The sequence below is a fragment of the Sinocyclocheilus anshuiensis genome, unplaced genomic scaffold, assembly GCF_001515605.1.
Source record: "Sinocyclocheilus anshuiensis isolate Anshui unplaced genomic scaffold, SAMN03320099.WGS_v1.1 scaffold937, whole genome shotgun sequence".
In the NCBI taxonomy this organism is placed as follows: Eukaryota; Metazoa; Chordata; class Actinopteri; order Cypriniformes; family Cyprinidae; genus Sinocyclocheilus; species Sinocyclocheilus anshuiensis.
In genome coordinates, this window is record NW_015554129.1 from 722,410 (window position 1) to 735,374 (window position 12,965).

Sequence of the window (12,965 nt, forward strand, 5' to 3'; positions counted from 1 at the left end):
CTTAAGTAGATGTATCAAAGTAAAATGTAGCACGTTACTATCCCCCTCTGTTTTTAGAGTGATGTCAACAGCTTGTGAGAAGTAGGGCACCTTTATACCCAAAAGGAAATTCTTTTTCCAAAGAAATATTCTTTTTTTCTTGGTTTGGGTCATGTCCTTATATCTCCTAAGAAGAAATCTTTGTGACTTCATGCCCCAGCATTCTGACAGTGAGGGGGCATTGGCCGTTGACTTGATAGCCGATAGCACTCTTGGCTTATGCGAGTCTTCAGCTGAGAAGCCTGTTGCACAAGACGAATACTCTCCTGAAGCCCTGATTCCCAGTGATAATGAGGAACCCATCCGTGCCTCGCCGTCTCTAAAGGCCAGATTGATGCAAGAGAATGGGGATGAAGCAGAAGGGGAGGGAAGTGACTCTGACGATATTCTAATGGAGGACAACCAGGTAGCTGACTTTGCCAGTTCAATGTTGGCTGCCATTTCCTGCTGGCACTATAGAGCCAGAGCTTTGCTTTCCATGGACTTCACAACGGTGAGGTCCTCTGCCACCAAGGGGATTCTGTCATACCCCAACATGACCTGCATGTCTGCCAAACCTCCCGCCATGTTGCATGTGCTCTCACAGAATGCCTCAATTCACTAACAGCTCACAAAGCATAAGCAGAAGCTAACTTTGTAGAGCATCCAGCAATGCTAGAAGAACTAAACAAATTGTAACAAACTTGTTACAGTTCAACACACAACGCATATACTGTATATTACTTCATTAATTTTCTCACTGTATTGCTGAATGTCACTTTGTTGACATCTAGCAACGGTTATGATCGTTAATGATAAATGTTCACTCTTTTTTATTGTTACAGGTTTTTTTATTCAAATCAGCAATAATAGCTTTATTGAAAAGCAGGCATTTGGCTTGTAGTGTAAAAATAATAAATAAATATGGAAATAAATGCATGTGGGAATAAATACATATAAACACATGAATAAATACATTTATAAATAAATAAATATAAAAATGAATGAAAGTATGAGTAAATAAAAGTTAAAAAGAATAAAAATACATGTAAAATAAATACAGAAAATAATACATAAAGGAAAAAGGTAATTTAAAAATAAATTCCGGATGAACTATATTTGTTTTTATCAAGTCATTTATTTCTTTATTTTCCTGTTATTACATTTAATTATTTAATTATTTATTTATTTTTTATTTTTTTAATTTCTGCAGGTTTGGTCCTCAATATTAGAGATGTTCAGATGTTGATTCTCAAATTTTTAAGAACATCAAAAAACAAAACTGACACTTAAGTATTTAATTTTTGAATCCAGCAAAAGTTTGTCATCTGTAATCAAAATTGATTAACTTGCTCTGTCCCTAACAAATTAAATTTTTGGCTGACATCATAAATTCCTAGTATCTTCTCCTCCAGCCTTCTGTCTCCATTCTGATACCTGACACCCAGTGGCGCCATTGTTTACATTTGATATTAATGTAATATTTTCAGGCCTACATATATTATCAAACATGGATCAAATAGTTTATTTCGAATTTCCTTTCATACTCCACTTCCACTTTACTCGCACAAGCAACTTTAATTGTACTGCATGTTCATAGGAGGATCACTTTGAATTGAACAAGCTACAAAACTCACAAGCATGTATGCAACATATTTTACCATTTTTTATTTCTCTTGTAAAAGCAATGCATTTTGATTATGGTCTCCCCAGTTCAATCCAAACTGTTTATCTCTCTGTAACTATAAAGATAAAAGCTGTTTTATTTATTTATTTATTTTTATGATGTGCATCTTCCAAATACAAACAGTTTAATTTAAGAACGATCTTAACTTTTATTTATTTATTTATTAGCTCTATTTTTTTCAAGTAACATAATGTGCTTTTTGTGGTGACATATAACCAATAAATGATGTTGTCCAACTCAAAAATATTTAATGTGACCAAACAGCAAAGGAAAAAAAATCGTATGGGATAGATTAAGTAGAACTAGATCCTTGAAATAATTGCAGGTTAACTCTTTATTTTATTTTGCATGCATGCAAAACTCTGGCCACATTAAAAATTTCCTGGAGCCTCCACTGGTAGCAACATTATGTCTAACCATGCTTGATATAACAAGAGTCTAGCAACAAACAATTTGTCTATGCACACTCAACATGCAAATGGGGTGTGATGTGACACAGAACTGTTCTGTCTGTTTGCAAGAACTATGATATTTACAGAATAACGCACTGCAACTGAGGAATGTACAGCTAAAGAACATGTTCCTTGACTATATTATGACTAATGTGAGGCTTTACTAGAAGGCATCCTTTTCATGGCTTTCCATATGGAATTAAGGGATTTGTCATATAATATTTAATATGCATGAGGAGTAGTAATTCAGGTTCTGTGAGATTTGTGTGTGTACGTGGCTCTCCAATGAAAAAGTCATGAAAATAAGCAAGCGCTAAAAAAAAACTGTTGGTTAGGGGGAAAATAATCTTTAAAATGGATGAGATCACTTTTTTTGCATATCGCTACATTGCGTTGTGTCTGGTTAGGACGTGGTGAACATTCACTTTCCATATCATACCCCAGTTAACATAACATTGTTTCAAATGTTCAATGGTGATTTTAACTAAGATGTGCATGTAATAGCAGTTGTTCTATTCACTGCATTAACATAACTGTTTGAAACTATTATGATCTGTTATTTTGACTATTATTTACTTTTATTTTTAACTAACAACCAAGTCCAGATGGAATATGTGTGCACAGAATTACTCAGAAAGCTCCAGATTTTGAACATTAACACGTTTGTAATAATTATGTAAAATATTTTGTAAAAAATATGTTGTCATTTTGTTTAACAAACAAACAATAAATAAATAAATAAAAGAATACACATTTTCTTCCCAAAATCAGCATGGAAAAAGTCTGATTTCATCTGGGCTTGCTAATGACTCTAACTTTAACTTAATCTGGATGTCTGAATAATTGTTTTACTATTTTAGTAGCTGTACTTTAGCTGTATTGCTTATATAACACTGTAAATATTTATTGAAAAAATTAATTGTTTAGTCAAACATCCCTAAAAAACATGTTTTTATGTTAGGAGGAAAGGGGGTGTGAGGACACTGGGAACAATTTTAAAGGAGAAAATGGCCCATCAGTTGAACAGGTGGAGGCATATCTCAAGGATGAAAAATATATCTCAGAACAGGTTAGTTGTTTAATTAAAATTGTTTCATTTGTTATGTTAGCAAAATTGTATTAGTATTAGTACTTTACACCTAGGACTAAAATTCTACTTGCTGATTGTAAGTTGCTTTAGTAAGTAACAGGTTACCTAACCAATGTTTTGAACTTTGACATATGTGTTGTATCTTGATGTGGTTGGCAATACCCAGCTGTATTTGAAACAAACCCAGCGATCAATTAAATTAGCTTATAACTATATCTTGATTTCCCCTTCTTACACTCTCAAGGACAAATCACAAAACCTGGAAACAACCTCTTGCTGGGGTTCCACTGAGAAATTGAAGCCAGATGTGTTTTGTGATCCAGAGTCCAAAGAGATGGAAAAACAGGTCCCAGATATCCAGGATCTGGAGTCTGCAAGAGACAAAGATGATCAGAAAGGTTCTAAAGAAGAGGCCTCATCTCAGTTACGGCAGGAAGACACACCTGGTGATTCTTCAGAGGAAGAGGAGGATGTAGAAGAGAAACCAGACTCCACTAGCATCCTACCATCATCTGTGCTTGATAAGGCCAGTGCCATTGCTGAACACTTTGTGTGTAATGCGCGGCGTAGTAGCGTCAGCACAGAGGAAATGCGCTCCCTCGGTTGCGTATCTCCACATCTTCCCAGCAGGACCGGGAGCACTGTAAGTCTAGGAGATGCCCATGAGCGCCAACATCGCCTTGCTAGCACCTGCTCTGAGTCACATGGAGTTCCACTGACCCAGGAAGCCCTTGCATCAGCAGACTTCATGATCGGGTCATCAGGGGAGAACAGTCTTTTTGACTCGGATCGAAGCATCTACAGAAGAAGGGATTCAGTGCTTTCCAGGCAAGCCCGACTACTCATTGACAAGATTAGGAGCTACTATGAGAATGCAGAACACCAGGATGCTACATTTAGCCTAAAGCGTAGAGAGAGCCTCACTTACATTCCAAGTGGGCTTGTTAGAAATTCAGTTAGTCGTTTTAACAGCATTCCTAAAGATAAAGACCTTGCCCTAGAGAAGACCACCAGTACATCTGGACCTGTAACAGCTCATAACTCACTCACAGAATCTCTTTTGGTTACATCGGTTCTGTCAGAGACCAATGCAAATCCAGCTACCCTGGAACAACCGGCTATCGCCGCTTCCACAGATTTCTCTAGGCATGACAGAAACGGAGCCCTGTTTGACTCTGATGTAGATGGTTCCATTAAACCTCAGTCGATAGATGGGAGTCATGAGGAAGAGGTTTTCCGTCCCTCCTATGAGATGATCAAAGTCTGGCAAGATATGGAAAAAGAGGTCACTAGATGTCAAGGGGACCTCAAAGCACTGAGGCCCAGAGAAATTCCTTATTTTAAAGGGACCAGTCCCAGCCTCTCCAGGAAGGATCCAAACCAGAGAAGAAAGCAAGAATCCAAAGGCAGTGATGGACTGATTATGTTTGAAGATTCAGATCTGAGCACTATCAGAGAGGAGTCCTCTACACCATTAGCTTTTAAGGAGAAGGAAAACCGTGCAGCCAGTGAGAATGATGCCATCAGACCCAGACAATGGGAGGTTGAAGGGAGACCCCTGAGAGCTCTAGCTCCCCGAGTTATCCAGTTGAGAGCAGAAACTGAAGATGAGAAAGACACAGTAGCTCAGTCAGCAGAAGACGCAGATTCATCCCAAAACAAAGTTTTCCATCTTGCAAGGAAATACAGTCAACGCATCAAGTGCACACAACCAATGTTGAGACAGAGGAGTCAGGAGTCAGGAGATACATGGTTGGCCAAGAGGAACCTGTTTTCGGTGGTAGAAGAAAAGCCAGAGAAAGAGGCCAAAGGTAAGATGGATGCTATTTGACTATTATATCTTCATAAAAAAAAAAGTTAAATAGTGTGAAACATAGTGTGTGCATTTTCAACTAATTTTACTTCCATAACAAAACATATTTTAACATTGATTGATTGGATTGCGACAAGTTAGTGTTCAATGCCTCAATGGCGCTAACTACAGTATAAGTAACTGGGACATGGCTGATAAAACTTTAAGCTCTGCTTGTGTCAGTTTTGATATAAATTAGTTGCAGAAATTCTCCTTCATGAGATTACGTTTTTAATATTTTGTATACAGTATAATAACATAAAATTATCTTATAATTTTGTAAGCTCCACTTACATTTGCTATTTTGTGATTAACAGTTAAAGCAGACTTGATGCTCTCCATGGCTCCATATGATCAGCCTGATTATGACGGAGACCAGAAGGCCCAGGTTATGACTCCCAGCCCAGAGCACACTTCTAATTCTGTCAGTAACCCAAAGGCTTTGTCCCCACACCTGTCCCATTCCAGGAGTCCTCTTAGTCCAACACCTGAGAGCTTCAACTGGCCGGACGTCCGTGAACTTTGCTCAAAATATGCACACCTCGGTAGCTCGTCTGCTCCGCCACCAGTAGGCCAAAGTCGTTCTGTGGAAGAAAGGATGTTTGACGGCAGCTCTAAAAGACGTTCTAGCTGCTCTTCTAGCCGCTTAGTCACCTCTAATGGCTCCACAGACTCTTCAGTTTACAAGTTTTATCCAGGAAGGGATACAGGAGAATTGCTGACTCGGACCCAGCGTGCAGGTTCTCTGGACCAAAAATTGGGTAGTTTGTACTTGAGTGATCTGCAGAGTCTTCAGAGTAAAAATGCCAGCAGTGGCTTCTATATCTCCGCTCAAGCTACCCTTCCAAATGAGAAGAATATAATTGTGGTTGAGAAAGTACCTGAGGTTACACCACCAGTAGAGATGGACCAGTCAACACAAGAGTGCAAGAAACAGGAAATAACAACAGATGTAACAGATGACAGCTACGTCCTAATTCGTTCGCCAACATCTCATGAGAAGATCTCAATCATGGCTGTCATTGACCGCTGTCGGGCATATCAGGAGTCAGAGGAATACCGTTTGAGGGAAGATGGAGGATCTAAGCCAGAACAGTTACCTAAGATTGACAGGTGCCAAAAAACTGAGAAAGCTTCATCCTATAGTGAACACTTAGACAATGCTGTTAAAAATGCACTGGATTCTGGGAAAAAGGCTGATTCTAGTCAACACAGTGTTGTCAAGAATCTCAGAGAAAAATTCCAAAACATAAGATAAAAATCACTTGTTTTATGGTACATCTATTGTACGTTTCAAAAGTTGTAGAAAATTGTTGGCTGAAATGAAATACTTGCTTCTTTAATTTCTCTCATCTTTTATGTCTTCACCACTGAAGACAAATGTGTACAGTATGGTCAGCATATATCATGCTGTAGCCAAATAAGTCATCTGGCAAATTTAAACCTCAAAACTAATATTCTTTACATTGTCTATGCTATTTTATGGTATTTTGGACACTGTATGATCATGTGGCCTGCTGATATTGAGAAACCTGTGGATTTTAATGGTCTAAATGTCAGGGAGAAAGTGTAAATATTGTTGTACAGTTTTTGTTGTACATTCATTCTTTCTGTTATACCATTTACATATTTGATATAGTAGATATGTATTTGGTAGTCATTTTACATAAATGACATTCTTGTTTATAAATATTTACATTTTGGGTAAGGTATTTCAATTAATGTCATATTTGAGCTAAGGATTTCTTTAGCAAGAGATAAAGTCTAGTCTATACTACAAAACAAGCCCTAGCAGAGTAGCATAATTTGTCTAGACTCTAAATGTAACAGACCATTTGAAAACATTTGTTTTATTTTACTTTTAACGTTTAAAGACATTTTAAAGTTTTTTAGTAAATGTCACGCATGGAACAATTTTTTTTTCCCCTTTGTACTTAAACCTAGTCTTTGATTAATGGATATAGGCATAGATGCCTTTTGTCCGGAGACTAGATCCAAATGTTTAAAAAGATGAAGATTTTAATGATTTTTTTTTAAGCTTACACCAGTGATGTTACTTAAGCTTATTTTAAGATTTGTTGTGATCTTCACAACAAATCAGATTTAACATCAGGTTTTGGGGAATGTCACAGTTACAAGACAAATATTAACCCTACATGTTTTAGCATTTGAAACACTGTTGGTTTAGCAGCCCGTGATAACAGATCTCTCATTGATCACTGTGTGTGTCTGATATTTATTAAGATTCTATAAATTTCCATATCTATCTGACTTATTACAAATGCATCAATAAATACTTGTGAAAGTGAAAATTCACTCCCTAATAAAACCAAAGAAAATTCAACTTGCAGACTTGCACATATTTTTTTATGTCCCATGTAATTGACTGTGGTCTTTAGGCCTCAAAATCAAAGTTGTTTTATCTTAATACAAATCTTATATAGTCAATCCAGCAATATTTATGACTCCTTTTATGTATCTGTCATCCTCTTGTTAGAATACAGTTTAATACAGAACTGTTAATACAGTTTTATTAACTGATTTTGGGTATCAGACAAGACTTGAATGACATTTGCATACCAGACATCTTTGCATCTGTTTAGATGTCTTCTGATGGGATCTGGTAAAGAGATATATTTAAGAAGAACTTTAGTTTGAAACTATTCGATTAAAATACATTCTATTATTTTTTAATACTTACATTTGAAGTACTAAAGAAAAAAATATACATCATCCTAGCCATTAATTGTAGAACAGGATCTCCACAGTAGTCTCCATTTATGAAATGTTTCAGAAAAGATTATTTCTGAAATGTGCTTAGGGTACAGGCACACCTTGAGAAAAATTTGCTTTTCACTACTCCAATAGTGTACGACTGCAGAAAAAACAAAGAATTAATAATGAAGGAATGTGATAGAGCATTTTGTGTGAAAATAAATCATAAAAGTAGTTTATTTAAACATCTTAGAAATGTATGAGGTGGCATTTTTCATACAAATACATTAGCTGTTTTTTTTTTTAATAACTAAGTTAATACTTGTTCAAAATAGTCACTTAAGCAAAGTTTATACAGTTTATTACATTTAATAAATGAGGCCCCTGGTCTTCATTTGGGATTGCTACAATTACAGATTATAGCTTTTAAGAACTCAATTGTATGCTGTCAACAACAGACTTACAAAAGTGTTAACAAGAAAGGTTGTGGACTTGAAAATAATGGATTCACTATCCACTATTTGGATAAATGAAAATAATGCATTGTTGGACCTGTGTGTTTAATTCTCCCCCATCGCACACTCTATTGTACTTAACTGCAAATCTTCAAAATTGCAAAGCGATTTTGTACATATTTTCATCTCAAATATATTTCCTGCACTAAAGTACTTGTGTAAAAGAGGTTTTACAGTACTATTACAGGTTTTACTATTACAGTAATAGCACCAGCTATTAATATAGCTTAAAATAAATGTATTACAAATTAGATGAAAAGTGTGGAACATTTGTGGAACTGGTCATCACAAGATAATTGCAGTTGCCACAGGGCAAAGCCATTGAGAATAATTTAACAAAATGCCCAAGTAATGATCCTTAAATTCTAACAGCTGATGACTTTGCCACATTCTTCATTAATAAAATTACAAACCTCAGATCTTTTTTTCTTTATTTTTCTTTTTATTTAAAAAAAAAACACACTAGCTTTCTATTTTTTCTATTCTATCTACTTGTTTTTCTTTGTGTGCGTGTGTGTATAATATATATATATATATATATATATATATATATATATATACACCTTGCTACGTGTACTGCGTTAGGCTAACTGAGACTTGTCATTTGCACTTATATATTGTTGCTCTTTTGTTAGTTTTGACTGCTTTTATTGTCCTCATTTGTAAGTCTCTTTGGATAAAAGCAGCTGCTAAATGACTAAATGTAAATGTAAATTTGTGTTTTCAGATTAATATCCAAGAACATGAATAAAACACTGAATATAAATGAAACATTCAACGCTGGCAATGTATTTACAGGCCTTGTATTGTGTGTGGGTGACAGAGTAAATTTAGAGTAAATTTAGAAATACATAAGGAGAGCATAAGTACTCCAGCACAAAACATACAATTGCGCCTTGTGTGCAATTACTAGGCTTTATAAATGTTAGTTGTTCATCAACTTGCTGCAGTACTGTTCTATAAGCGAACACACACACAGCTGTACACAAGTCCTAGCTTTGGCTCACCTACATTACATATGGCACACATGCAATAATTCCAAAATAATTATCTCATTTGCATTTGATACATACTGTACATCAAACCATCCATAACACACAGCCAAAACTAAAGCAAACTGTTTGATGGTGAGCTGCAAAATCATAAAACTAGTGCTGTATACAATCATTTCTTAGTGCAGATATTTAGAAACATTACCTCAACACCAGGATTGCAAAGACTTTTAACATTAAATGGTAAAAAAAAATGCTGTAATGGAAGATCACAATTACAGACACAAAACAATTACAATCCTAACATGTCGTTTACTAAATAATTTAATGTGTTGATGGGACCCTGGTAGACAGAAAGGTGTTCTTGTATGTAATTTGTATGGTTCACTACACATTCACATTGTTGTCATCAGAAGGTACTGGATGTCATAATAATTCTATACTGGCCAGTCTCAAGCTAAAATTGTTAGGGTGAGATGGGTAAGATGCCACCCTTAAGAACAATGTGCATTTACTACATTATACAGCATATGAATATTTACATATTTTGTTGCCCATATTTTATTTGAAGATATGTCATTACAGCAACACTATAAATTCAAACTGAATGATTTCACTCAGCCTAAAGGTTTTAATGAAAAGTGAAGATCTCTGAAGTGTACATTGAATTCATGGAATTAATAAACATTGTTTATGAAATTAAATGTATCCATGTATTAAATTAAAAACAACACGCTGCTTGAGGCCAATTGTGGGAGGGGCGTCTTATTCCAAAGATATAATTTTAGGTAGTCTAATTTTAAGAAGAGCATAGCCATTTATCAATTGTGTTGAGATGACATTTTGTGGCATCTATGGCCAAGAGAAAAATCATCTTGCCTCAAGGGGTATCTTACCCTGTCTTACCCTGCTAATATATGTGTAATTTTCTAAATTAAATATTTGTGTGATATTGTTTTGGATTTCATTCTCTTTTAAAAGATATCTTAACATTGTTTTGATGCTTTTAAAACATTCAAAATCACAAATACATAAGAGTATATGGCATTTAAAGAATACATGGCTAATGCAAACAAGAGGGGAATAGCCTTTTACATCCAGCTGCTTTTTGTTTCCTCCAATAGTTTTATGCCATCCTAAATTAAAAACAATCATTTTGTTGCATACAATCATAAAAGCATAATATATAGGGGCAGGGTGAAGGTAACCTGTTTTTCAAGTTTTCACCTGTAACACACAGCAACAATACTTCACAGCATCACACATGATTCTACATAATCTAGCACTCGCTTACACGCGTAAACAAACACCCGACACCCCAGCCATATGTGGTGTAGTTGCAAAACAAAATTACAAAATGAAACAATCTATGCCAAAAGTTGCTTACTTTTTAACAACATTTTAACTTGCTATGTCTGGGAATTCAACAGTAGCCATATTCAAGCACCAATATTTGATTCTTATCTTTGATAGCATTATATTTAAAACAGCTCATGAATCTTTTTTTCTGCAAAGCAAGCTAATGGCTATGTCCCTGTTAAAGGCAAGCACTTATTTAGTATTGTGTATTCACTCAATTTTTTTAATGATGAAGCTTTGTAGCAGCCAAGTGCACTGCATGACTGATAATGAACACGGACTGAATACTACATGGTTTTCAATCAATGAGTCCACAACAGATATGGTACAGGAATACAGTGACACACCCACTCATTCACTCAATCATGAACGACAACTTGGCATAATCATTCAAACAAGCCACAGATTACAACTGTTGAAAAGAACAATGTTTACACCTGCTTTAGCTTGTGAAGTGTGTCCGCAGTCTTTGAGAAAGCATATGCCGCATATTTGCACCACTAATAGTATCACAATACTTTTACAAATGTGCCACGAATATGGCAGTTTCCAAAGAGATGTGCAGTACATGATTGACATGATTGTGTTTTGTTTTTGCAAAGCAAGCTAATGGCTATGCCCTTGTTGAAGGCAAGCTTATACTACATATCGTCCTCCCTCGGGCCCCCTGGGACCTCGCTTTGCACTTGCATTGGCATTAGCAGAAGTGGGGCTGCTAAACTCCTTGGAAGCAGATTTGGTCTTTCCCCCGGGAGAAGTTCCCATTGGGTGAATCTTGAGGATTCCTCCAGGTTCAACAATAGTGTTGATCACTGTGGTATGACAAAGATAAAATACCAATGGATATACTGTAGGGAAGGACCAGAATGTATAGTATACATGGTCAAAGGTAAAAATCTAATGCTAATAAACTCACCTTCAAGTTGTCTCTGGACTCTTCGCAGTTCTTGGAGAATAGATGAGATTTCCTGCTTGCGAAGTGAGAAAAATATGTTACAAAAATATAGAAACATCTCTGAAATGAATGTTTGGTCTTTGGAAATTACATTGAAATGAATGTACCTTATTAGATGTCTTAAGGATGGGAACATCATTTTCAGCATTAATTTTTGCCTCTATTTCCTCCCAGACCTCTGTCTTGTTATGAAACAGAGCTCTAAAAGAGACATAATATTTGTGACTGCTAGAGACAAAAAACAGACACGAGGGGCCTCATTTATAAAATGTTGCGTAAAAACCATCCTAAATTTGTTCTAAGATCATTTCTCAAAAGTGCGTAAGTGCAATTCAGAGAAAACGAACGTGCGCACAAAAACACGTGCGTACGCCTCTCTTCCAGATGTGACATTTATAAATCGCAAATAATCTTGAAATTGTGCGTAGCTGACTGGTGTCAGATCTCCGCCTTGTAAACGCCCCCTAATTAATATCATTACCATATAAAAGATCACACGCCAATATCCGAATTTCTGTGCTTGAGAATGACAAGCACAAAGAAAAAAAAAACTTTACTGAGTCTGAAATTGAGGTCCTGCTGGCGGAGGTAGAGGTTCATGCGGGGACGCTTTTTATTTAACAATGTGTAATTATTCTGTGGACAAACAATGTGTCTGTGGTTATATTTTTTCGATTGACTATTATGAAAATTATTACTTCTAGAAACAACAGAAATAATAATAATAATAATAATAACGATAAAACAATTAGGTTTCCAAAAGTAAGAATAGGAATTCAAGTAAAATTTTCAGTCATCTTATAAAAAGTGAGCCATCCTACTTTTAAAATCACTTGCTATGACAACTAATAAAAAGTTTAGTATCACGAAATTCTTGCAATACTTTAAAAAACATTATTGAAAGAAAAATTGGTCGCTTCATATCATAATAAACGAATTTATTACACGATTATGGTCCCCGGTCCGAAAAAACCTGCATGTGATTTGGCATTTCTTTATATTTACACAGTTTACTAATGCTGCTCATTAATGTACTGACACAAAAATATATAGTGTATTTTATACAAATATAACTGATGTAAATGACAAAAACAAAGTTTAAGGCTGATGTCTCTATTCATTTTCACAGAAGCAAAGCAGCAGATGTTATAAATAAAAACAGTTAACAATGTCATTGAATAGAATATAGGCTATTAAAACCGTTATTGCACGACATAGGCCTATTCTTATAGGCTGCACAGACAAAACAGTCGGAGATGCGTTTATGCATTTTTTTTTTTTATTTACGCATTAGTAGTAAATCAAGACTTCGCAAGTTCTCTTGTAAAAA

At 35.5% G+C, this 12,965-nt stretch overlaps 2 protein-coding genes across 4 annotated transcripts in view; one reads left to right on the top strand and one right to left on the bottom strand.

Moving 5' to 3' along the window:
- LOC107670242 (pleckstrin homology domain-containing family G member 3-like) overlaps positions 1 to 7,449 on the top strand; it is a 71,142-nt gene extending 63,693 nt beyond the window's left edge. The window contains exons 14-17 of the mRNA XM_016462779.1: positions 200 to 532; positions 3,119 to 3,226; positions 3,492 to 5,058; positions 5,417 to 7,449. Of these exons, the coding sequence (XP_016318265.1) occupies positions 200 to 532; positions 3,119 to 3,226; positions 3,492 to 5,058; positions 5,417 to 6,357 (2,949 nt within the window). The 3' untranslated portion in view covers positions 6,358 to 7,449. The remainder of the gene's footprint in view (positions 1 to 199; positions 533 to 3,118; positions 3,227 to 3,491; positions 5,059 to 5,416) is intronic.
- Positions 7,450 to 11,264: 3,815 nt separating this feature from the next.
- The window catches only part of cep170bb (centrosomal protein 170Bb), a 31,099-nt gene continuing 29,398 nt past the window's right edge, over positions 11,265 to 12,965 (bottom strand). For 2 of the 3 annotated variants that reach the window (XM_016462791.1, XM_016462792.1), the window contains exons 18-20: positions 11,743 to 11,836; positions 11,597 to 11,651; positions 11,265 to 11,492 (exon numbers count right to left, since the gene is read on the bottom strand). In XM_016462791.1, coding sequence (XP_016318277.1) covers positions 11,317 to 11,492; positions 11,597 to 11,651; positions 11,743 to 11,836 — 325 coding nt within the window. In that variant the 3' untranslated portion in view covers positions 11,265 to 11,316. The remainder of the gene's footprint in view (positions 11,493 to 11,596; positions 11,652 to 11,742; positions 11,837 to 12,965) is intronic. The other variant, XM_016462793.1, reaches the window with a different exon arrangement.